General features: G+C 43.2%; 1 protein-coding gene across 11 annotated transcripts in view; it reads right to left on the reverse strand.

Moving 5' to 3' along the window:
* Nucleotides 1-26,708, reverse strand: part of LOC133477372 (MAGUK p55 subfamily member 2-like) — a 155,789-nt gene that overhangs the window by 19,923 nt on the left and 109,158 nt on the right. For all 11 annotated transcript variants that reach the window (XR_009788320.1, XM_061772005.1, XM_061772013.1 and 8 more), the window contains 2 exons: nt 22,121-22,323; nt 17,170-17,298 (listed from right to left, as the gene is read on the reverse strand). Coding sequence is in view for 10 of the 11 variants with exons in the window: in XM_061772005.1 (XP_061627989.1) it covers nt 17,170-17,298; nt 22,121-22,323 (332 nt within the window). In the remaining variant the exon portion in view is untranslated. The remainder of the gene's footprint in view (nt 1-17,169; nt 17,299-22,120; nt 22,324-26,708) is intronic.

A 26,708-nucleotide genomic window follows, 5' to 3' on the forward strand; every position in this document is an offset into this window, starting at 1 on the left:
TACGGATTAGAGACAGTGGCAAGAGACAACAGGAAGCAGAGTTGGAGGTGGCGGAAATGAAGATGTTGAGGTTCGCTCTCGGAGTGAGCAGGTTGGATAAAATTAGAAATGAGCTCATCAGAAGGACAGCCAAGGTTCGATGTTTTGGAGACAAAGTTAGAGAGAGCAGACTTCAATGGTTTGGACACGTCCAGAGGAGAAATAGTGAGTATATTGGTAGAAGGATGATGAAGATGGAGCTGCCAGGCAAGAGAGCTAGAGGAAGACCAAAGAAAAGGTTGATGGATGTCGTGAAGGAAGACATGATGGCAGTTGGTGTTCGAGAGGAGGATGCAGGATATAGGCTTACATGGAAAAGAATGACGCGCTGTGGCGACCCCTCACGGGACAAGCCGAAAGGAAAAGAAGAAGAGAGTCCCTGTAAATACTCCAGTTTATCCAGTGCCAAAACCTCAATCTCCTGATTATCGACTTGTGCATGATCTGTGCTCTATCAATACCATTGTTGACACTGATACCCGCATGGTTCCGGAACCGGACACGCTATTGTCAAACATCCCACCTGATGCACGTTGGTATATAGTCCTAGATCTCTGCTCTGCGTTTTTCAGTGTACCTTTACACACAGACTCGCAGTATCTATTTGTGTATACATATGACAATCAACAGCATACATACACTCACTTGCCAGAAGGCTATGTTGAGTTCAACCATTTTCAACAAAGTACTTGCGATTTAGGCCACCTGGAGGTACAAAGTACTGTTATTCAATATATGGATGACGTCCTCATTGTTAGCCCCACTAAAGAGTGCTGTGAGCAGGATTCAAAGACAGTATTCCGTGCACTTGAGAAAGGGGGACACAAAGTTACTAAAGCTAAGCTCCAATTTTGCAAAGAAGAAGTTGAATATCTTGGCAGAAAGCTCTGTGGTAATAAGCGTCAAATAGCATCCTCTCATCTAGAAGCTATTGCTAATATACCACAACCATAGTCTGTAAGCCAGATGCTGACGTTTCTGAGAATGGCTGGATATAGCAGGGCCTGGAATTGCGATTATGCGATCAATGTCACCCCATTGCATGCAATGATCCATGCCGCGGGACAAGTTGACACTTCAGCTGCCTTCCAATGGGATGGCTGTGCCAAACAAAGTTTTCTCGCTCTCAAACGAGACTTACAACAGGCCCCAGCGCTTGGAAACCCAGACTATTCTAAACCCTTCCTCTTGTATGTGGCGGAAAAATCAGGATATGCTTGTGTGGTATTGATGCAGGATACGCCAATAGGGAAGCAACCTCTGGCTTATTATAGCACCAAACTTGATAATGTCGAGGCAGGACTACCGCCCTGCTACCAGGGCTTAGGCGCTGCCGTGTACACTTTCCAGGAAGTTTCTTCAGTCACAATGGGGCACCCAGTAATTCTTTACATGTCTCACCAACTTCATGCCCGGTTGACAAGCCCGTACTTTGTGTTAACTCAGGCCAGGTGAACAGGCTATGAAGTAATTCTATCGGCACCTGAATTAACTATTCAGCACTGTGATATAGCTAATCCCGTTACACGAATGGTTTTACCCATGAAGACGCTGATTGCGTCCTCTCAAAACAAATCTTTCTAAAACCAAGAGATTACCTACACAACGAGCCAATTATTGCGGACCTTACATAGTTTGTTGATGGTTCTTGTTTCAGGGACATAGCTGGAAATCATGCAGGCTTTGCTGTGGTCCAATTTAAAGGTGATGCCACTTTTGCTGAAGTACGAGCTGAAAAGGTTCCTCAGCCTTGCTCAGCACAACTGGCTGAAATAATAGCATTAATTGTTGCCTGCCGGCTAGCTGCTGGAATAAGATTGAGTGTCTACACTGACTCTGCATATGCTAACTGTGTGTTTCTCATTAATGGTAAAATTTGGCAACAAAGAGGTTTTAAGAGGGCAGACGGCACCCTAGTAGTACAACCCCATTTCCTATGAAGTTGGGATGTTGTGTTAAACATAAATAAAAACAGAATACAATGATTTGCAAATCATGTTCAAACTATATTTAATTGAATACACTACAAAGACAAGATATTTAATGTTCAAACTGATAAACTTGATTGTTTTTAGGAAATAATCAATAACTTAGAATTTTATGGCTGCAACACGTTCTAAAAAAGCTGGGACAGGTGGCAAAAAAGACTTAGAAAGTTTAGGAATGCTCATCAAAGACCTGTTTGGAACATCTGACAGGTGAACAGGCTAATTGGGAACAGGTGTGTGCCACGATTGGGTATAAAAGGAGCTTCCCTAAATTGCTCAGTCATTCACAAGCAAAGATGGGGGGAGGTGAACAAGTGTGTGAGAAAATAGTCGAACAGTTTAAGGACAACGTTCCTTAACGTACAATTGCAAGGGATTTCATTATCTACGGTCCATAATATCATCAAAAGGTTCAGAGAATCTGGAGAAATCACTGCATGTAAGCGACAAGGCCGAAAACCAACATCGAATGCCTGTGACCTTCGATCCCTCAGGTGACACTGCATCAAAAACATCATCAATGTGTAAAGGATATCACCACATGGGCTCAGGAACACTTCAGAAAACCAATGTCAGTAAATACAGTTTGGCGCTACATCCGTAAGTGCAACTTGAAACTCTACTATGCAAAGCAAAACCCATTTATTTAACAACACCGAAGAGCTGTCAAAGGACACCAGAACCAAAATTGTAGATCTGTACCAGGCTGGGAAAACTGAATCTGCAAAGGTAAGCAGCTTGGCGTGAAGAAATCAACTGTGGGAGCAACTATTAGATAATGGAAGACCCTACAAAACCACTGATAATCTCCCTAGATCGAGGGCTCCACGCAAGATCTCAGACCACTGGGTCAAAATGATCACAAGAACGGTGAGCAAAAATCCCAGAACCACACGGGGGACCTAGTGAATGACCTGCAGAGAGCTGGGACCTAAGTAACAAAGGCTACCATCAGTAACACACTACACCGCCAGGGATTCAAATCCTGCAGTGCCAGGCGTGTCCCCCTGCTTAAGCTCGTACATGTCCAGGCCCATCTCAAGTTTGGTAGAGAGCATTTGGATGATCCAGAAGAGGATTGGGAGAATGTCATATGGTCAGATGAAACCAAAACAGAACTTTTTGGTAAAAACTCAACTTGTCGTATTTGGAGGAGAAAGAATGCTGAGTTGCATCCAAAGAACACCATACCTATTGTGACGCATGGAGGTGGAAACATCATGCTTTGAGGCTGTTTTTCTGCAAAGGGACCAGGACGACCAGGCACATATAATCAAACAACCATTCGCACTCACATTGACACCTACGGGCAATTTAGAGTCTTCAATCAACCTACCACACATGTTTTTTGCTAAAACTGGGAGGAAACCGGAGTGCCCGGAGAAAACCCACGCAGGCATGGGGAGAACATGCAAACTCCACACAGCCGAGGCCGTGAAATGAATTCCGGCCCTCAAAACTGTGAGGCAGATGTGCACACCAGTCGCGCGCGCCCTTACACACGCACACGCACGCACGCACGCACGCACGCACGCACGCACACACACACACACACACACACACTGAAAAAAATCATCTTGAGCTTTTGTAATGGTTACGTGTCTTATAATCTAAAATCCATCCATCCATCCATTTTCTGAGCCGCTTCTCCTCACTAGGGTTGCGGGCGTGCTGGAGCCTATCCCAGCTATCTTCGGGCAGGAGGCAGGGTACACCCTGAACTGGTTGCCAGCCAATCACAGGGCACATACAAACAAACAACCATTCGCACTCACATTCACACCTACGGGCAATTTAGAGTATTAATGTAAAATCAACAATGAAAATATAGTTTTATAGTTTTATACAGACAAATGTAATTTAGAATTCATTCTTCTTTGTTCAAAACAAGAAATTGGGGGTTGTCTTCTTAACAAGATCTATTTATGTAATCTCCACAAACCATGTTAAATACAGCCCTACTACAAATATGATGCTTGTTGTACTTACTCAACCACAAAGTGGGAGGGGGTCACAGGTTATTACAAACGATGCATGAATGGATTTGTGCGTTTCTTGTCTCATGATAGCTTTATTTGGACCGTCTTATACCTTTGGCTTTTCTCAGTGCACCTAATTAGTGACAATTATAGTCCTGACAATTCATCCCTGAGAGTTCTTTCAATTCCTGTGTCATCAAAACCAAGAGATGAAGGAATATATTTTTACCTCTGGACTCACATACTTTTTTGCGTCGTATGATGTGTGGAGTTTGCATGTTCTCCCCGTGCCTGTGTGGGTTCTCTCCGGGTACTCCGGTTTCCTCCCACATCCCAAAAAACATGTGTGGTAGGTTGATTGAAGACTCTAAATTGCCCGTAGGTGTGAACGTGAGAGCAAATGGCTGTTTGTTACTATGTGCCCTGCGCGTAGCTGGCAACTAGTTCAGGGTGTACCCCGCCTCTCGCCCGAAGATAGCTGGGATGGGCTCCAGCATGCCCGTGACCCTAGTGGGGATAAGCGGTACGGAAAATGGATGGATGGATGATGCATTCTGGACTACAGGTAACAGCCTGAGCCATCCTTCATGACACGAATGCGGTGAAGTTTAAGGTAAGATGATGATTGATGATTGATTTCTGATTTCTTCTTTTCAAATTTTGTTGGAGTTAAGTCGAGCCAGAGATTTTGGATATCAAATGTTAAATCGACGACCATAGGTACCGATAGGTGACTAACAACAATTGACTCAGTTTAAGACCACTTCAGTAAATTTGTTGTACATTGGTTGGACTTTCGAGACTCCGGTTAGTATGTGGGGTTTTGGCTTCGTACTCGGCAGCAATGTTAGGGGCTAATTAGTCAGCAAGTCGCCTTCTACTGTTTTCCATTTTCACCGTTGAAGCTAAGGTTAGCTGTATGTGGCGTTTTGCTGACACACTCGCTAATGTCGTTAGCATCTAACTAGCCAACTTGTCACCTTTTTTACATATAACGTTTGGTCTTTTCACCGCCATTGTTATATTGTGAACAGTTTGCACTTGCAGGCACTATAGTTTATCACAACTGGGAACTGTGGCGCAAAGAAATCCTGCAGAATGCCGATAGGTGGGTGTATATTGTAGGTATGTTACGAAAATTTTCAAAGTACCTGTATTAAAATACATGATATCATTGGATAGAGGAGTGACATGAATAAAATGAGCCATATTTTGTAAGACTCGGATAAGGATTAAGAATTCTATGCCACTTTTTATGTCGCAAATTGGCCCAGATTTTCTTGCACAGAAACCCATGTAACTCATTAGGAAATTTGTGACCGAAATCTTGACTCTTTGATAGAAAAATGCCTGTATGTTATTCTTATTAGTTGAGTTGTGATGTTTAAACAGGCCATTTTCAGATTTTTCAGTGGCGTCCACTCACGCAGTCTCGTTTTCTGCGTCAAACCGAGAGCAAGCGCATCGTCAGAATTACTGAAAACTTCACAGAAGACAATAATAATAATAATACTAGTAATAATAATTAAGCACATCCAAATAGTTTTCAATCATGTCTGAATCCTATGAAAGTGGGATTTTGACGCCGAAATTTTTCTCCATTTTCGTCTTTGTCAGGACCACAGAAAATCTCATCTGAATTGAAAATTTCAAAAACGTGGTTGTAAAGGGATTTCCCAACAACGTAATCTGAAAATTAGTATTAGCTTGTGTGAAACAATGAGAAAACATGATTTTGGTAGACTTCTGCTAAATCCACATGCCGGAATCCAGCACAGCGAAATGGAAAGAAAATGGCGACCGTTTTTCTGTATTTAGTAATATATCTATAAATTCATAATGGCCAGCTACAAGTGGCAGCCAATTAATACACATTTTGAAAAACAATTACTTTAATTTCTCATGACTACTGTACATAGCAGCGCGGTGAATGAGTGGTTAGAGCGTCAGCCTCACAGTTCTGAGGACCAGGGTTCAATCCCCGGCCCCGCCTGTGTGGAGTTTGCATGTTCTCCCTGTGCCTGCGTGGGTTCTCTCCGGGCACTCCGGTTTCCTCCCACATCCCAAAAACATGCATTAATTGGAGACTCTAAATTGCCCGTAGGTGTGAATGTGAGTGCGAATGGTTGTTTGTTTGTATGTGCCCTGCGATTGGCTGGTAACCAGTTCAGGGTGTACCCTGCCTCCTGCCCGATGATAGCTGGGATAGGCTCCAGCACCCCCGCGACCCTAGTGACGAGAAGCGGCTCAGTAAATGGATGGATGGATGGATGATTACTGTACATCCCCCAAGAAAAAAAATGCTCAAAAGTCATGAGAGTGCATTACACATACTGGAAAATGACAATGAAAAACGTTCTTTCATATTGTATGAACGCATACCGGTACCTGGGGGTTGTGGAAAAGGTGTATTTTTATTACAATGTTATTTTCATATTAATATTCATTCCTGTTGAGTCTGTACAGGAAGTAGGGAGAAGCTGTTTGGAAGAGACCCTAACCCTCACACTATCTTATAGAGGCATTTACTCACAAAAATGTAGCTGTTATATTTTGTGTATTACCATTCTATATCTTAACTGAATCTCCTATTTTAAAGGACAACACAATTGAGGCCCGAAGAGAAGCTGTAATTCGACGTCTTATCATCTATTTTGGTGAGAAGACAGAAGAATTTAGAAGGACTACAAGGTAATACTGTGTGTATATTCTGTAAATGGTAAATGGTAAAAGGTGTGTGTGTGTGTGTATGTGAAATCAGACATTGGTTTTGAATAGTGGTTCAACAAAATTATTTAAAAAAATAAAAACATGGAACAGGCCTCAACAAAAATGATGGTACCCCTAATTTAAGATTTTGTTGCACAACCTTTTGAGCCAATCACTGAAATCAAACAATTTCTGTACCTCTCACCTCTCAGCAGATATTTTCATGAGCAAACTGCTCCAGCTGTCTCGGGTTTGAAGAGTGCTTTCTGCAGAGGCATGATTTCAGCTTCTTCTACAAACGTTCACTCGGATTTAGATCAGGGCTCATCGAGGCCACTTCCGAATATTCCAATGTTTTCCTCTTAGCCATTGCGGCTTGGGTATTTTAGCTGTGTGTTTTGCCTCATTATCCTGTTGCAAGACACATGACCTGTAACTGAGACCGAACTTTCATTTCTCTCTAGAATACCTTGATAGTCTTGAGATTTCATTGTACCCTGCACAGATTCAAGACACCCTGTGCCAGATGTAGGAATGCAGCCCCAGAACATAACAGAGCCTCCTCCACGTTTCACAAAAGGGACAGCGTTCTTTTCTTGCTTGTGTGCTTCATTTTTGCATCGGTGAACATAGAGCTGATGTGCCTTGTCAAAAAGTTCCAGTTTTGTCGTTTGTCAATAGGACATTCTCTCAGAAGCTTTGTGGCTTGTCAACATGCAGTTTGGCAAATTCCAGTCTCACTTTTTTATGATTTATTTTCAACAGGGGTCCTCTTTGGTCGTCTCCCATGAAATCCACGTTGGCTCAAACGACGACGAATGGTGCGATCTGACCCTGATGTATCTTGACCTTGGAGATTTTTACTTTACCTCTGAGTTCACCTTTAATTTCTTTTGAGGCTGTTTTGAGGTATTTTTGTTACCATTTGTATTGTTCATCTCTTCAATTTGTCATCAATTTCCCTCCTCTGGCCAAGTCCATGGAGGTTGGCTAGAGTCCTGTGGATCTTACATTTCTGAATAATATGTGCAACTGTAGTCACAGGAACATCAAGCTGCTTCGAGATGGTTTTATAGCCTTTAACATGCCGTGTCTATAATTTTTGTTTTTTTCATTTCCTGAAACAACGTAGTGTAGTATACACCATGTCACCAAACAACACTGATTACTTCTCACCCTTTAAATAGGCCGACTGACTACAAGTTTGAAGACACCTGTGATGCTAATTAGAGGACACACCTTGTTTGACACCTTGTCAAATTATTTTCACTCTTCGAAGGGTACCATAATTTTTGTCCAGGCCTGTTTCATGAGTTTTAAAAAACAATTCTGCTGAACCACAGTTCTAAAGCAGTATCTGATTTTCAGGTTAATTTTCATGAAATTTGTATTACTTTTGTCAGGTTCAAGTTATTTCTGGGACCACTGTGGGGTTTTCTTTCATAAACAGAGGTGTACCAACAATTTTATTCAGGTGTGTGAATGTGTGTCCGTGTGTGTTTGTACATGTGCATATATATGCGTATATTCAGTATATATATATATATATATGTATATATATATATATATATATATATATATATATATATATACACACACAGTATGTGTGCATGTATATATAGATACACACACACGTGCACAGGGCTGCATTTTGTATCTCTCTCTCTCTCTCTCTCTCATATGTATATATACAGCTGTTTATTTTGCCTTTCAGCTCCTGTTAGAGAAGAGCAACTTGTGCATAAAGTTCATAGGTATGTGTTATTTTATTTTTTTACAGTTAATAAAGTATTTGAAATGCAGTGTTTTATTTTCTTATACCTTTCACTTGTAACTATTCTGTATAGGAAATACCAATAAGCCAATTAATTGTAAATAGAAAAAAACAAGTAGATCATACTTAAAATGAGTAATACGGATATTTTTAAAAGGAAGTATCTTCTACTCATGAAAAACAATTTAAAAACTCAAATATGTAATTAATCTCAAAGGCTGAAAGATTAACCAGTAAAATAGGAAATTCAAGTTGACTTTAAAATCAGTATTTTACACATTGGAAAAGTGCAGTTGCCTTATCAAAGAAAGGTTTATCTAATTGATAATTTGATACAATTAGTTGCCTTACATTTCTAAGTAGATTGTGCTCCCAAAAAAATTTCAGTGTCTTCTTTTCCTTTTAGGGTTCGCCACAGCGTGCCATCCTTTCCCATGCAAGCTACCTCTTACTTCTTCTACCGTCTTCTTCTACCGCCGCTCTTGTAGGTCACCCTATGTTTCTGCCTCTTCTGGAAAAAAGTGTTCACTCCAGCCATTTCCATCCTTTTTGCAAAGTCGACCACCATCTGCCTCTTGAGGTTCCTTACCTGCATCCTCCTCTCGAACACCAACTGCCCTCATGTCTTTCCCTCACTAGATCTATCAACCTTCTCTTTGGTCTTCCTCGAGTTCTCTTGGCTAGCAGCTCCATCCTCATCACCCTTCTACCAACATACTCACTTTCTCTCCTCTGGACGTGTCCCAACCATCAAAGTCTGCTCTCTCTAACTTTGTCTCCAACACTTCAAACCTTGCCCATCCCTCTGATGTGCTCATTTCTAATTTTATCCATCTTGCTCACTCCTAGAGAGAACCTCAACATCTCTGCCACCTCCAGCTCTGCTTCCTGTTGTCTCTTAATGCCACTGTCTCTAATCCGTACATCATGGCTGGCCTCACCACTGTTTTATAAACTTTGCCCTTCATCCCAGCAGAGACTCTTCTGTCACATAACACACCTGACACCTTCCTCCATCCGTTTCAACCTGCTCGGGCCCATTTCTTCACTTCCTTACCATACCTACCATTGATCTGAACTGTTGACCCCAAGTATTTCAAGTCCTCCCCCCTTGCTAGCTCTTCTCCCTGTAGCCTAACTCTTCCCGCTCACCCATCTCATTCATGCACATATATTGTCTTACTTCGGCTAATCTTCATTCCTCTCCTTTCCAGTGTATGCCTCTGTCGTGTGTGTGTGTTCCCGGTTTTGTCGCCCCCTCCCTGTTTCACACACACCTGCTCCTGTGAGCATCTTCACCACCTGTGCCTCGTTCACCCTAATTACTTATTGTATTTAACCTCGTGTCTCATTCCCTCTCGTTGCCAGTTCGTTGTACCTTGTTGTCGCGTTCCAGCATTCCTTGTTTCCACGTCATAGATTCACAGTAAGGCTTGACCCTGTTCCGATTATCGACCTTGCCTCATTGCCTCATGTTTTTGGATACTGTTGCCTCTCTTGGATTGCCTGCCTGTGTACCGACCTATGCCCGTCTATTAAACCTCTCTTTTTGGAAACTGTCCATCTGTTTTGGAGTCGTGCATTTTTGGGTCCTATCCGCTGTTCCGTTCATGGCAGAACGAACTGGCCATAACATGGACCCAGCAGACTCAGACCCGGTGCGCAAAGCCCTTCAAGCGCAGGGTCAACGCCTCATGAAGCAGGATGAGCAGATTGCTGCCCTCCACCTTCATCTAGAGGGACTGTCAAGTTATCAGGACAATATGATGAGACAGGTGGCCTCGCAGTTTGAACTTCTTATGAAATTTTTTCAAGAGAAGGAACCAGTTGGCACCACACCCAGTACCGCCACGGTACTTCCATGTGAAGTAGTCACCATGCAGCCACCTGCCACCTCCGCTGCTGTCTGCCCACAGCTCTCGACCAGAGAGGTTCTCTGGAAATTCTGGGAACATTAAGCCGTTCATCACGCAGTGCGAACTCCACTTTGAGCTGCAGGCAGCTGCATTCCCCACCGAGCGGGCAAAAACTGCATTCGTCATTTCCCACCTGACTTGTCGTGCGGAGGCGTGGGCTACTGCTGAATGGAGCCGCAATTCCGCCGCGTGTCATTCATGGGCTTTTTTCGTAAAGACTATGGAGCAAATTTTTCAATTTTCCACTCCTGATCGTGAGGCAGCTCACTCCCTTGTCACCTTACAACAAGGCAAGCGCCGGGTGTCAGATTACGCGATTGAGTTTCGCATTCTAGCAGCTGAGAGTCATGGGAATAATCGGGCGCTACTCGATGCCTTTTTTCAAGGACTATCCCCCGCCGTCAAGGATCATTTAGTCCCGCTAGACCTGCCAACCGACTTGGACGCTCTCATTGCTCTCGCCGTAAAAATCGACAAGAGGCTTTTGGATCGCGAGCTAGATGGAGATCGGCGGAGGGCTGCGTCAACGCGCACTTGGAGGACGAGCCTCGGTGACCAGCCAAACCAAGGCAGATCCCCTGGTTCCGGTCTCAACCCACTGGCTAGCGTCCCCACGGAGGAATCCATGCAACTGGGCAGGTTCCGTCTCTCCCCTGAGGAACGTCAACGCCGGCTGAGGGAAGGGCGGTGCTTCTACTGCGGTCAGTTGGGTCATTCCGTGAGCAACTATCACGTCAAAGTTGCCGGTAGCCAGGGCACGGGAGAGGTGAGTCTGAATTTCATTAAGGAAGACCCTACACGGGTTCTTCCTAAAGTGACACTATGCTCTCCTGATCAAGAAATTCATACGCCTGTATTAATTGACTCTGGTTCTGATGCAAACTTACTCAACTCCATCCTGGTTAGACGTATGCACCTTAGAACCTTTGGAATAAAACGCCACCGCAACACCTATGCTGCAGACGGCAGTTTTATGGGCAAGATCACTCACCGCACCCAAACACTCACATTGACATTCCCTGATTCTCACTCGGAACGTATTAGTTTTCATGTTTTTTACGCCATCAATCATGACGTTATCTTAGGGAACCCATGGTTGAAATTACATAACCCCCACATTGACTGGTCCTCTGGGCAGGTTATGTCATGGGGCAGCAATTGCGCCCGGAACTGTTTCAAGCCGCCACGAGATGTTCAGGGTCATGTTTCTAATGACACTCCACAGACCCCATCTGGGGATCCTGATTTATCTCAAGTGCCCACCTGTTATCAGGATATTAAAGATGTTTTTTCCAAGTCCAAGGCCAAATCCCTTCCACCCCACAGACCTTATGACTGTGCTGTTGACTTGCTGCCTGGAACCACACCCCCACGAGGGAGGTTGTTCTCTCTTTCAGGGCCGGAACACAAGGCCATGAAGGAGTACGTAGAAGAATCACTGGCAGCCGGGATCATTCGCCCATCTTCATCCCCTGCGGGAACAGGATTTTTCTTCGTGGACAAGAAAGACAAGACCCTGCGACCCTGTATCGATTACCGGGGTCTCAACGAGATCACGGTAAAAAACAGGTACCCTCTTCCTCTCATCTCCACCGCCTTTGAGTTCCTGGAGGGAGCCAAGATTTTCACCAAACTGGACTTAAGAAATGCATATAATCTAGTCAGGATAAGGGAGGGGGATGAATGGAAAACAGCATTCAACACACCAACGGGACATTATGAATATTTGGTAATGCCTTTTGGGCTTACTAACGCTCCAGCTGTTTTCCAGAACCTTGTCAACGATGTCCTGCGTGACATGTTGAATGTTTATGTTTATCTAGATGACATTTTGATATTCTCCCCGGATGAGGAGACTCACATTATTCATGTCCGCTCTGTTTTGCAGCAGTTACTGCAGAATCAACTCTATGTCAAGGCTGAGAAATGTGAGTTCCACAAGGCGTCCGTTTCTTTTGTGGGTTTCGTCCTGGCTCAAGGTGAAGTCAAGATGGAGCCTTGCAAAGTCGATGCAGTTATTAATTGGCCAACTCCCACGTCACGCAAAGATGTACAAAGGTTCTTAGGGTTCGCAAACTTCTACAGAAAATTCATTAGAAATTTCAGTTCAATAGCCTCTCCTCAATAGCTTTACCTCCGCTCCCATCCTTACTTTGCCAGATCTCAAACAGCAGTTTGTGGTGGAAGTCGATGCGTCTGATGCCGGAATAGGAGCAGTGCTCTCCCAGAAATCTCTCAAGGATGATAAGTTACATCCTTGTGCTTTCCTCTCCAAAAAATTGACCCCAGCTGAGAGAAATTATGACATTGGTGACCGTGAACTGTTGGCAGTCAAGGTGGCTTTGACTCAGGGGCACAGACTCAGTTTTTAGTATGGACAGATCACAAGAACCTTGAATATATCAAGACTGCTAAAAGATTAAATGCGAGGCAGGCTAGATGGGCTCTGTTCTTCACTAGATTTAATTTTACGTTATCCTACCGACCGGGTTCTAAAAATGGTAAGCCAGATGCTTTGTCACGCATTTTCTCCGAAGAGAATTCTTTGTCCGACCCTAAGACTATCTTGCCTAAATCATGTTTCATTTCCGCGTTTGTGTGGGACATTGAAAATGCGGTCAAAGGGGCTCTGAAAGACACTCCTAGCCCTGAAGATTGCCCTGAGAACAGGCTTTATGTGGTTCCGACCTTAAGGGGAAGAGTCATCCACTGGGCTCACACGAACCGAACTGTATGTCACCCAGGCATTGCCAAGACGCAATCAGTGGTCGAACAGCGCTTTTGGTGGCCTAATGTTAGGAGGGATGTTATCGATTACGTCAATGCTTCCCAGGTATGTGCTGCTAACAAGCCCTCTCATCAACGTCCTTCTGGGGAGTTGCGACCCCTGCCAATACCACATCGTCCTTGGTCAGACATTTCCGTAGACTTTGTGACAGGATTACCGGCCTCTAAAGGCAATACCACCATTCTTACAGTTGTTGACAGGTTCTCTAAGATGGCACACTTCATTGCACTTCCAAAACTCCCCTCAGCTAAGGACACTGCCGAGCTAATGATTAATCAGGTTTTTAAGTTCCATGGTTTCCCAAAGAATGTGGTGTCTGATAGGGGTCCCCAATTCATTTCGCAATTTTGGAAGGAGTTTTGCAATCTCATAGGTGCTACCGTCAGTCTGTCATCTGGGTTTCATCCTGAAACCAACGGCCAAACCAAGAGGCTTAACCAGGACCTGGAGACGGGGCTCCGATGTCTCGCTTCACAGGAGCCGCGATCCTGGTCTCAGAAACTGGTTTGGGTCGAATTCTCTCACAATTCCCTCCCCTCTGCATCCACTGGTCTATCGCCTTTTCACGTTGTGCATGGTTACCAACCATCTCTGTTTCCTGCCATAGCCCCAGAATCCTTGCCTCTTTGCCTCATGTTTTTGGATACTGTTGCCTCTCTTGGATTGCCTGCCTGTGTACCGACCTATGCCCGTCTATTAAACCTCTCTTTTTGGAAACTGTCCATCTGTTTTGGAGTCGTGCATTTTTGGGTCCTATCCGCTGTTCCGTTCATGACAGCCTCCACCTTTCTAACTGTTCCTCCACCTGCTCCCTGCTTTCACTGCAGATCACAATGTCATCTGCGAACATCATGGTCCACGGGGACTCCAATCTAACCTCATCTGTCAGCCTATCCATCACCACTGCAAACAGGAAGGAGCTCAGGGGTGATCCCTGATGCAGTCCCACCTCCACCTTAAACTCCTCTGTCACATCTACAGCACACCTCACCACTATTCTGCTGCCCTCATAAATGTCCTGTACTATTCTAACATACTTCTCTGTCACTCCAGACATCTGCATGCAGTACCACAGTTCCTCTCTGGGTACTCTGTCATAGGCTTTCTCTAGATCTACAGAGACACAATGCAGCTTCTTCTGTGCTTCTCTGTACTTCTCCATCAACAGCCTCAAGGCAAATAATGCATCTGTGGTACTCTTTCTAGGCATGAAACAATACTGTTGCTTGCAAATACTCACTTCATACTCAGTCTAGCCTCCACTACTCTTTCCCATAACTTCATTGTGTGGCTCATCAACTTTATTCCTTTATAGTTCCCACACCTCTGCACATAACCCTTATTCTTAAAAATGGGCACCAGCACACTTTTCCTCCATTCCTCAGGCATCTTCTCACCCATTATAATTCTGTTGAACAAGCTGGTCAAAAACTCCACAGCCACCTCTCCTAGATGCTTCCATACCGCCACAGGTATGTCAACAGGACCAACTGCCTTTCCATTTTCCCCCCTCTTTAGTGCCTTTCGAACCTCACCCTTACTAATCATTGCTACTTTCTGGTCCATCACACTTGCCTCTTCTACTCTTATTTCTCTGATTTTCTTCATTCATCAACTCCACAAAATATCCTTTCCATCAATCCAGTACACTCCTGACACCAGTCAACACATTTCCATCTTTATCCTTAATCACCCTAATCTGCTGCACATCTTTCCCATCACAAGCCATCGGTCTGGCCAACCTGTATATATCCTTTTCTCCTTCTTTAGTGTCCAACCTGCCATATATGTCATCACATGCCTCTTGTTTGGCCTTTGCCACCTCTACCTTCGCCCCACGTTTCACCTCCATGTATTCCTTTCTCCTTTCCTTGCGTCCCACTTCTTCTTAGCTATCCTCTTGTATGATTTCCTTCACTTTGAGGTTCCAACACCATCTCCCCTTTCCTACCAGAAGATACACCAAGTACTCTCCTGCCTGTTTCTCTGATCAACTTGGCTTCTAGTGGTCCAGTCTTCTGGAAGCTCCTCCTGTCCACCAAGAGCCATTCACACCTCTGGCGGACATTGTTAACCTGGGCCATGACCGATCCGGTATGGAATTCTTTGGATGGACCGGCCTACAGTTTGCAGTGGCTCTATATATCTATATCTATATAAACACACACACACACACCTACACACACACACACACACACACACATACGCTCTATCACAGTTCTTGCTTCTCTGTCCCGTTGTATTGCAGATTTTTAATCCAGTTGTTGCCCTATTTTTTTATACTGTTTGTACAATATTTTTATGTTATCCATTGCTCTTGCTCTCTCTCAATACATTATAAATTTAGGCCTGTCACGATAGCAAATTTTTTTAGGACGATATAGTGTCCCAAGAACTATCACAACAAACGATAATATCGATGTTTTTATGCTACTGATATAATGATATTAGAGCATAATAATTCAAGTACATCCTTTTTAAGAACAGTTAACTTTTAATGCTAATTCTAAGAATAATGAACAATGACATTGTCCATCCATCCATCCATTTTCTTTACCGCTTATCCTCACTAGAGTCGCGGGATGCTGTAGCCTATCCCAGCTATCTTAGGGCGGGAGGCAGGGTACACCCTGAACTGGTCGCCAGCCAATCGCAGGGCACATAGAAACAAACAACCGTTCGCACTCACATTCACATCTACGGGCAATTTAGAGTCCTCAATCAACCTACCACGCATGTTATTGGGATGTGGGAGGAAACCGGAGTGCCCGGAGAAAACTCACCCAGGCACGGGGAGAACATGCAAACTCCACACACGCGGAGAACTGTGAGGCAGATGTGCTAACCAGTCATCCACCATGCCGGCCAATGACATTGTAATGTAGAAAAATAAATAAAACATCTTAGATAAATCTATAAATAAAACAGATTCAGGCTCTGTTCACAGAAATTGTACTTAAACAAATATTAAACATTTGGCACAGAGGTATTAACAGTCATTAATGCCTTAATAGGCAATACACTGTCAATCAAGTTTCCAGTTAGGAAAAGGGCAAAGTAGCAACATTAATCACAACACAGCATGTAGATCAAAGCACCAAACCTGTTTTGATTCAAGATTTGTACTACTTTTTAAAACTTACAGCCTTTGTTTAAACGCTGCTTTATCAACTTGTTCAATGGCTACAGCTACAATGGTGAGTACGCTATAATGTATATAGTGCGAGCATACATGCGTCATATACACTGTCATGTTTGTATTTGCAATGTTCGGCATGTTCCATCACTGCAAGTTGGCAGGAAATGGGAAATCTCCCACCGTGTTTTTTGTTCCCTGCGGAGGAAGTCAGGTGAGATGGTTGTGTTAAAAATTTATTTATTCACTTTAAGGGTTTAAGTTGTGTTGTCTTTGTTGCAGGTTCATACAAATTTGACATACTAGCTCCTTGATGTTCGTGGAATGGCCTCGTTATTATGGCTTGAATCCAAAATGTTTCTACATCATCGTGGTGGCGTTAGGCCTTGGATCTAATTCCATTTCTGCAGCTCAACTTTCTGTAATTGTACAGCTACCGGCTCACCGTCAGAAAACCTAGCTTTGTGTACGTGAGCGCATGCCTTTCAAAAGCACACACGCACGCACCTCAGCCTTTGTGAGTTCTCCCTATTAATTTACCCTGAGTGAATGGTGTTTTTATTATTTATAGAGCATACATTATATTTGTAATAAAGCATATGACTTTTTTAACTGGAACCTCGTCTCTTGTCCATGAGTAAACGTACTGTATCTCTGTGCTTTAAAGCATTAAAACATTTTCCTTGGTGAAATTCCCAGGGTGTCGTTGTCAGGCAAATTCAAATGATCAAATACAAAATGAGCAACCTACCTTACTACCTACCTACCATCCTATTTGATCAATAATAACTAATAACAGTCATTTTCAACCAAGGAAATATAGTAAGAAAATATTCTTACTGAAAGTGCCTTTGTAGAAACCCCTGCCTCTGCAGTAGAGTTATTCATTGTCTTGAGAGCCTCGAAGTCTGGAGATTGAAGGAACACCACATATGGCAAAAACTCAGATGTTCTCAGCACTTTGAGAGACTACAAAAGAAACACATAGTAACAATTAATAAATACACAAAAACAAAATGCATCCACTCAATTTCTCTACATCTCATCCAATTCACATGCTGGAAATCTAAAGGGTTAAATTAACCTGACATACACTACATGTATTTGTAATCACCTTGCTGCTTTGGTATGTTTACATTTTTGAAAAGTTGCTGGCTCGACGGTCCTGTATTTGGATCTCAGTTTTCTATTGGAAGTCATTAAAAATCAGTTGGGTTATTTAGTCATGTATAAATAGGCGTGGGGGGTTATATTTGGGGTGACCACAATCCCTCATTTTTTGATATCTGATTAAAAATGTGGATTGGCAAAGTGTTGACCACAACAATAAAACTAAAAACTTTACTTTGCTTTACCACAATTTCGCTAAGTTTGAAAATACCTCTAAAAAATTGTGACTGCATGTGAAATGTACTGATGAGCTTTGACCTAGAACTGTGGATATTTTTTTCTTTTAAATCAAGAACGAATGCCCAACAATTTTGAGAATTTTTTTTTAACGTGGCATGCTAACCTAACATGTCCTGAGTCTACACCAGCACAGCTAAACAATATCCCTCTGTGGATCCTCTCCTCCATGTAACTCAAGACTCAAATTAAGCGGTCTCGCATCGCAGTTTGCAAGTTAAAATTCGCATTTTGTGCCACAAAGAAAACATTGAAAAGCAAAACTGTGAATCACAGTTTTACCACGGAGATGGTTACTTTGATTTGGGTATACATATTTTGCTGAGTGTCTGTTGTATTTGTGGCAGTATTTAATGACTTAATTACACTGGCTCTTAGTTAGTATACGCCTAACCAACCACATATTTCTAAGGTTTGTGTAGTAGTTAGGCTGTCATTTTGTGAAATGCTTTTGGGTACATAAAGAAAATAAAAACGTTCTGGTGGTTCTACACTGTTTTTGCATTCAACGTAATACATACAGCGGCTGACATAAGTATTTAACACGTCATCATTTTTCTCACTAAATATACAACCCCAATTCCAATTAAGTTGGGACGTTGTGTTAAACATAAATATAAACAGAATACAATGATTTTCAAATAATGTTCAACCTATATTTAATTGAATACACTACAAAGACGTGAACGAACGAAGAGTGAAAGAACGTGTTGTAGCCATAAAATTCAAAGTTAATGATTATTTGCTAAAAATAATACAGTTTATCAGTTTGAACATTAAATATGTTGTCTTTGTAGTGTATTTAATTAAATATAGGTTAACAACGTTCCAACTTAAATGGAATTGGGGTTGTACTTCCAAAGGTGCTATTGACCTGTAAATTTCACCAGATGTTGGGAATAACCCAAGTAATCCATACACACAAAGAAAGTTGAACAAACAAGCTAAAAACATAAGTTGTGTGTAAAAATGTGAAGTGACCAAGGGAAAAAGTATTGAACACATAAAGGGAGGTGCAAAAAGGCATGGATAGCCAAGACACCTAAAATCTAGCAATAATCAAACAATCCAGCCCCTTGTCACTGCAAATCAGCTGGTCCAGTCTTAACTGATGTCCTAAAAAAAGGATGTCCTAAAAAAAGCCAAGACACATCTCATGATGGGTAAGAGCATAGCGCTGTCTTCAGACCATCGCAAACTAATTGTTGCAAAACATAACGATGGCATTGGTTACAGGCGCATATGTAAAAGCGTCTGAACGTTCCAGTGAACACGGTTGGGGCCATAATACACAAGTGGAAAGCCAATCATACAGTACCAAAATAAATTTGCCTCCATCAGGTGCTCCTTACAAGATTGCTGACAGAAGAGTGCAAAGAATAATCAGAAGACTTGTTCAAGAGTCAAGGACCACCTGTGGAGGGCTTCAAAAAGAGCTGGAATTAGCAGGTACTGTTGTCACAAAGAAAATAGTGAGTAATGTACTCCGCCGCCATGGCCTGTATGCACGCTCACCACGCAAGACCCCATTGCTGAAACAAAAAGCATGTCAAAGCTCGTTTAAAGTTTGCTGAACAATATTTAGTCAAGCCAGTTAAATACTGGGAGAATATAGTCTGATCAGATGAGAGCAAAATTGAAAATTGAACTGTTTCGATGCCATAATGCACACCACGTTTGGAGGAGAAATGGGACTGCACATCACCCTAAAAACACCATACCAACAGTGAAGTTTGGAGGTAGGAACATGATGGTGTGGTGCTTCTTTTCAGCAAATGGTACTGGTAAACTTCACATTATTGAAGCAAGGATGAATGAGCAAATGTACCGAGACATTCTTGATGAAGATCTGCTGCCATCTACGAGAATGATGACAATGAAATGAGGGTGGACATTTCAGCCAGATAATGATCCAAAACATACGCTCAATTGGTTTCAAAGAAAAAAAAAATAAAACTGCTAGAATGGCCCAGCCAATCACCTGACTTGAATCAATCGAAAATCTATGGAAAGAACTGAAACTCAAGGTCCGTAAAAGAAACCCACAGAACCTTCAAGATTTGAAGACTGCTTGTGTGGAGGAATAGGCCACAATCACACCAGAGCAATCCATGCGACGAGTTTGTCCATACAGGAGGCGTCTTGACAAAGTAGTAAATAAATACCAGTTGGCGTGTTCAATACTTTTTCCCTGTGTCTTTTCACATTATTACACACAACCTAATTTCTGAGCTTATTTGTTCTACTTTCTTTGTATGTATGGATTACTTGGGTTGTTCCCAACATCTGGTGAAATTTCATGTCAATAGCACTTTAGGAAATATGTTTAATGAGAAAAATGGTGACGTTAAATACTTATTTCAGCCGCTGTATATTTATGAGTCACAATGTGCTGTACACTTGGGGGTGTATGGACCAATCATGATCATCTTTGCATCTGAAAAGTAAAGTCTAACAGAGTTCATTATATTTGACTTTAATGTCATCCCACTTAATATATAAAGCATTAGGTGGACATTTGTGGTGGTCGTAATAATTTAGCCAAGTAGACTGTTCATTTGTGACACGTCAATGATGTGATATCATCTTTAGTAGACGTCTCCATGAAATTACGTTGTAGTGATTATGGCTCGGTTGTCACTGCATGCCCCCCCCCCCCACCAACCCCCCTAAAAACTTGATAAATTGCATTCTAAAGGCCTCTAAATGACGCCTTCTGGACGTTAAACAATTTAGCAGCTTCCCGTCAAATCTGGATTCCAGTCTTTAAAGACTCCTTTCCTTCTTTTGAAGTGACAGAGCTCCCAAAGGGTTGGGAGATCCTCTCTCCAATAAAACCAAGCTGGGACAGATCGACAACGACAGATTTTAGATGGACGTACCACAGATTGAACTATGACTCCCGGACGTTGAGTTATGTTTAATCATCACCTTTTTCAGGAACGCAAATACGGAAATTATTTTTTTTTTTGCATTTTTAATGGTTTCGTTAACTGAAGATAAAATGTCAGTTATGATATTTCACGAACGCTGCAGAAATATTACAAATGTATGCCTTGATGTCTGTGTCATTGTGTCAACTTAACAGGTCCAGCTGCAAGACTTGAACTGTTCGTCTTGATTTGAAGCCAAACAGGATGAAATGTGACTGAACAAAAAGCAATTGATCTGTCAAGACTAAAGTCCAAACAGTCATTCTATGTGCTTGATCTATGAGTAAGAGTACAAAGTTGGGAGTAGTTTATATTAATACTGTATATGGTTTTACACAATTTTTATGGCTTAATTGTAGACTAAAATTCAAGTCGATGGGCGTGGTCTTCTCCAGTCTTCTCCGGTTCCCTCTTGGACACGCATCCTGGGTATTTAACCTTTGACTCGCGCCTCTTCTTGGGCTCTCTTGTGTCTTCCTCTCTTGTGTCGTGCTTGTGTCTGCTGTCCTTACTGGCTAGTCTCACAGGGTGGCTTCGGCCAACCACCTCCCCCTTCCTTTTCCATTGTTCTCCGGTGCCACCAGGTGCAACCATGTGCGCGAGCGCCTGACTCAACCCGACGGCGGTGCTTTCGATCGAGGAAGCCATGCAGCTTCAATCGCTTTTCTTAGCCACAATCTGTTGGCGGAGCCTCAGTAAGCAACTCCCGGTATTCCGCACCGGTCACGCACGCAGTTGAGAACGGGCCCTCCACAAGTTCAATCGGCAGGAAAGTTACGAGCGCACCCCGAGGGGACAACCATTTTCATTTTTTTGCCTGTTTGTTTTATTTTTGTGGATCTTCTTCTTCAACCAAACCTGCCCCGTGCCTCCCGAGATGCGAGGAGAAAGACCATCCCCACAGACCCAGTCGATCTACGGTCGTGAGTAGGACAACAATCGTTGCCAGCATGTACAAAAACTGTGCCTAATAATTTTTGGGAAAATACTAGCTTCACACAAGAACCCCAACTTTGTATTCTCTCGCTCGGACTCAACGCATTAAATGCTCACATTTTAATTTTTAGCCGAGCAACACACAATGTCCTATTTCCCTTTTCGTACGCTTATTTTTCTTTCTTTCATCATTATTCGTTTAGCCTTAGTGTTATTTTCTTTTTGTACTTAGACCCCTATGTGTGTTTCCCTATAGATGCCTTCTAGATTTAATTAAATATTCTATGAAATTGCACTCTTTGTTGTGTTTTGTGTGTGTTTTGAGTACTGATTTTAAATGAGATCATGTCAGAAATCGTTGATTAAACATTCTTCTTCTATGCAACTTTAAGCAGTGACTGCTCCACACTTGTTTTCAGATTTTGTAATAGTCACATTTTATGACTTATTGGTTGCGTATCTTTTGTCGGTCTTCATAATACTAACCAGTTTAATGTAATTTTATTTGTGTGTACCTGAGGGTGGGCATCCAGAATGCAAATTCGTCCTGCTTCCACAACCTCATGTATAGAGTCAGTCTTGATTCCATACAAATTGCCATCATACTCTCCAAATTCAAGATAGAGGCCTTTCTTGATGTCAGCCTCCATTTTGCTGCGGCTTGTAAAGGCATATATCCGGCTGTCGCATTCTCCCTTTTTGGGCTTTCTGGAGGTATCTGCACAGACAAACAGACACTCACACACACAAATACTGCAAGAATGTATAGACGTTTCTCTCACACAAGTACAATTCTAACATTTTGACATGTAGACACAGAGACCAGATTAGGACCCATCAACGACTGGTTTTCATATATCTAGATATAGATATATATCTATATATATCCACCATATATATATATATATGTATATATATATACATTCATCCATCCATTTTCTACCGCTGATCCGGGTCGGGTTGCGGGGGCAGTGGCTTTAGCAGGGACGCCCAGACTTCCCTCTCCCCAGCCACTTCATCCAGCTCTTCCGGGGGGATCCCGAGGCGTTCCCAGGCCAGCCGAAGGACATAGTCTCTCCAGCGTGTCCTGGGTCGTGCCCGGGGTCTCCTCCCGGTGGGACGTACCTCACCAGGGAGGCGTCCGGGACGCATCCGAATCAGATGCCCCAGCCACCTCATGTGGCTCCTCTCGATGCGGAGGAGCAGCGAGATCCTCCCGGATGACCGAGGTTTTCACCCTATCTCTAAGGGAGAGCCCGGACACCATGCGGAGGAAACTCATTTCGGCCGCTTGTATTCGGGATCTTGTTCTTTCGGTCACGACCCACAGCTCGTGACCATAGGTGTGGGTAGGAGTGTAGATCGACCGGTAAATTGAGAGCTTCGCCTTTCGGGTTAGCTCTTTCTTTACCACAACGGACCGATACAAAGTCCGCATCACTGCAGACGCTGCACTGATCCGCCTGTCGATCTCCTGTTCCATTCTTCCCTTACTCGTGAACAAGACCCCAAGATACTTGAACTCCTCCACTTGGGGCAGGATCTCATCCCCGACCTGGAGAGGGCATGCCACCCTTTTCCGACTGAGGACCATGGTCTCAGATTTGGAGGTGCTAATTCTCATCCAAGCCGCTTCACACTCGGCTGCGAACTGCTCCAGTGAGAGTTGGAGGTCACGGCTTGATGAAGCCAACAGAACCACATCATCTGCAAAAAGCAGAGATGCAATACTGAGGCCACCAAACCAGACCCCCTCTATGCCTCGGCTGCGCCTAGAAATTCTGTCCATAAACGTTATGAACAGAATCGGTGACAAAGGGAAGCCTCGGCGGAGTCCAACCCTCACCGGAAACGAGTCAGACTTACTGCCGGCAATGCGGACCAAACTCTGACACCGGTCATACAGGGGCCGAACAGCCCATATCAGGGGGTTCGGTACCCCATACTCCCAAAGCACTCCCCACAGGACTCCCAGAGTGACCCCCTCTACGCCTCGGCTGCGCCTAGAAATTCTGTCCATAAAAGTTATGAACAGAATTGGTGACAAAGGGCAGCCTTGGCGGAGTCCAACCCTCACCGGGAACGAGTCTGACTTACAGCCGGATATGCGGACCAAACTCTGACTCCGGTCATACAGCCCGTATCAGGGGGTTCGGTACCCCATACTCCCGAAGCACCCTCCACAGGACTCCCCGACGGACACGGTCGAACGCCTTCTCCAAGTCCACAAAACACATGTAGACTTTTGGGGGAACTCCCATGCACCCTCGTGGACCCTGCCGAGGGTGAAGAGCTGGTGCACTGTTACACGGCCAGGACGAAAACCACACTGCTCCTCCTGAATCTGAGATTCGACTTCCCGACGGACCCACCTCTCCAGCACCCCTGAATAGACCTTACCAGGGAGGCTGAGGAGTGTGATCCCCCTGTAGTTGGAACACACACTCCGATAGTTGGAACACACCCTTCTTAAAAAGGGGGACCACCACCCCAGTCTGCCAATCCAGAGGTACTGTCCCCGATGTCCACGCGATGTTGCAGAGGCGTGCCCGGGGCCTTGCCACCGAGGAGCTTTTTAACTACCTCGGTGACCTCAAACCCAGATATAGGAGAGCCCGCCTCATAGAACCCACACTCTGCTTCCTCATGGGAAGGCGTGTCGGTGGAATTGAGGAGGTCTTCGAAGTATTCTCACCACCGACTCACAACGTCCCAGGTCGAGGTCAGCAGCGCCCTATCGCCACTATACACAGTGTTGGTGGTACACTGCTTTCCTCCCCTGAGACGCCGGATGGTGGACCAGAATTTCCTCAAAGCCGACCGGAATTCTTTCTCCTTGGCCTCACCGTACTCCTTCCATGCCCGAGTTTTTGCTTCAGCGACCACCCGAGCTGCATTCTGCTTGGCCAGCCGGTACCCATCAGCTGCCTCAGGAGTCCCACAGGCCAAAAATGCTCAATAGTACTCCTTCTTCAGCTTGACGGCATCCCTCACCGTTGGTGTCCACCAACGGGTTTGGGGGATTGCCGCCACGATATATATATAATATATATATATAATATATAAATTATATATATATATATATATAATATATATATATAATATATAAATAATATATTATATATATATATATATATATATATATATATATATATATATATATATATATATATATTATATAATATATAATATTATATATATATATATATATATATATAATATATATTATATAATATATAATATAATATTATATATATATATAATATATATTATATCTATATATATATTATATATATAGGCACGGTGGACGACTGGTTAGAGCGTCAGCCTCACAGTTCTGAGGACCCGAGTTCAATCCCCGGCCACGCCTGTGTGGAGTTTGCATGTTCTCCCCGTGCCTACGTAGGTTTTCTCCGGGCACTCCGGTTTCCTCCCACATCCCAAAAACATGCATTAATTGGAGACTCTAAATTGCCCGTAGGCATGACTGTGAGTGCGAATGGTTGTTTGTTTCTATGTGCCCTGCGATTGGCTGGCAACCAGTTCAGGGTGTACCCCGCCTCCTGCCCGATGACAGCTGGGATAGGCTCCAGCACGCCCGCGACCCTCGTGAGGAGAAATGGATGGATGGACTGATATATATATATATATATATATATATATATATATATATATATCAGTCCATATATATACATATATATATCCTCCTGAGAACCAAGGGAAAAAAGCGTCTTTCAATTTATTTATTCCTGTGATTTCCTGCCTCCTTGGAACGAAAACAACAACTCACAATTTAAAGTTTATTTTTTTTAAAAATATTTTTCATTTTGTTTTTACAGCATGTTTACTGTAGTTGACAGCAGAACGATTTTACCATAACACACAAAATTATAAAAAAAAAAATGTAAGAAATTTTTTTAAGAAAACAGAACATTTGGCCTGTGTTTCTGTTAAACTGAGAAACAAAAAGGCTATTATATCATACAGACTTGAGCTTTAACATGTTTGTCCTCTCTAGTCAGGAGGCGTAGGTAGCACAGGTTTCAATGTGTTAGCTTCTCCTCAGCTTCCTCTTTTCTTCATTCATCAGTTCTTAGCTATGGTACTCCAGGAAGCAGTCTCTCTTCTTTGTAAGGCAGAGGAACATCTTGCAACTGATGCATCGCATGTATGTTTTGTCCTTGCAACCTTGGTTTCGGCACCTCTCTGGATGGTTGCAGTCTGCCATATCTGGCATGTGCCTGGCCCCATATTTTCTTAACGGTGCTTCTGGTTGTGGAATTCTCTTTTTGATGAGTGGCTCTTACTCTTTTTGACTTACCTCACTCTCCTCTACACTCTTGTCAGTGTCATCAGGATCTAGGTAGTTCAGCAGGTCCTCTGGCTGATGCAGTTTGAAGTCCAGGAACTCAGCATTCAGTCACAGAGGTCCACACCACCCATGTTGTCATTGTACTCCATAATGACTGCGGGTCTTCTCACCTGGACTTTGTCTTTATTCGACCATCTGATGCAGACATCTTCATGATTTTTCCCGTGTGCAGTAGAAGCCATCAAAACTGGCGTGTTGTCAAACCATTTTGTGATTGCCAACTCTGGACTTCTCCTGACTGTCATCACTGACGATCCCCTCCCTTCTCTTTTCGATTTTTCTGTCATCAGGCAACCGACATGGCTTTGGGACATGTTTTTTTGTTATGGTCCCAGTTGCTGGAAGGCCCTTGGCCAAAAATTCATCCATGAGGTTAATTGACGTGAAGTAGCGGTCGAAGTACAGTGGACTTCATTGTTTGTATTTTCTTCATCTGTCAATTCCAGAACTGAATTTTCTTCAATTATTTGGTATAAAATTGTCCTCGCTTCTGCCTCCTACAGTAGTGTCACAATTAAATAGATTGAAGTAAATAATTATAACCTTATCTATCTATCTATCCATCCATCCATCCATCCATCCATTCATCCATCCATCCATCCATCTGAATAAAATAATGATTGTTAGATAATCATTATTTTATTCAGAGAATACATTCAGCATGTTTATTACCCCACAAAGAAATGTGCTTTGGGGCAGAAAATGGAAAGTAAACAAAGAACGTGAAAGCT

Source organism: Phyllopteryx taeniolatus, chromosome 4 (genome assembly GCF_024500385.1).
Source record: "Phyllopteryx taeniolatus isolate TA_2022b chromosome 4, UOR_Ptae_1.2, whole genome shotgun sequence".
Lineage (NCBI taxonomy): Eukaryota > Metazoa > Chordata > Actinopteri > Syngnathiformes > Syngnathidae > Phyllopteryx > Phyllopteryx taeniolatus.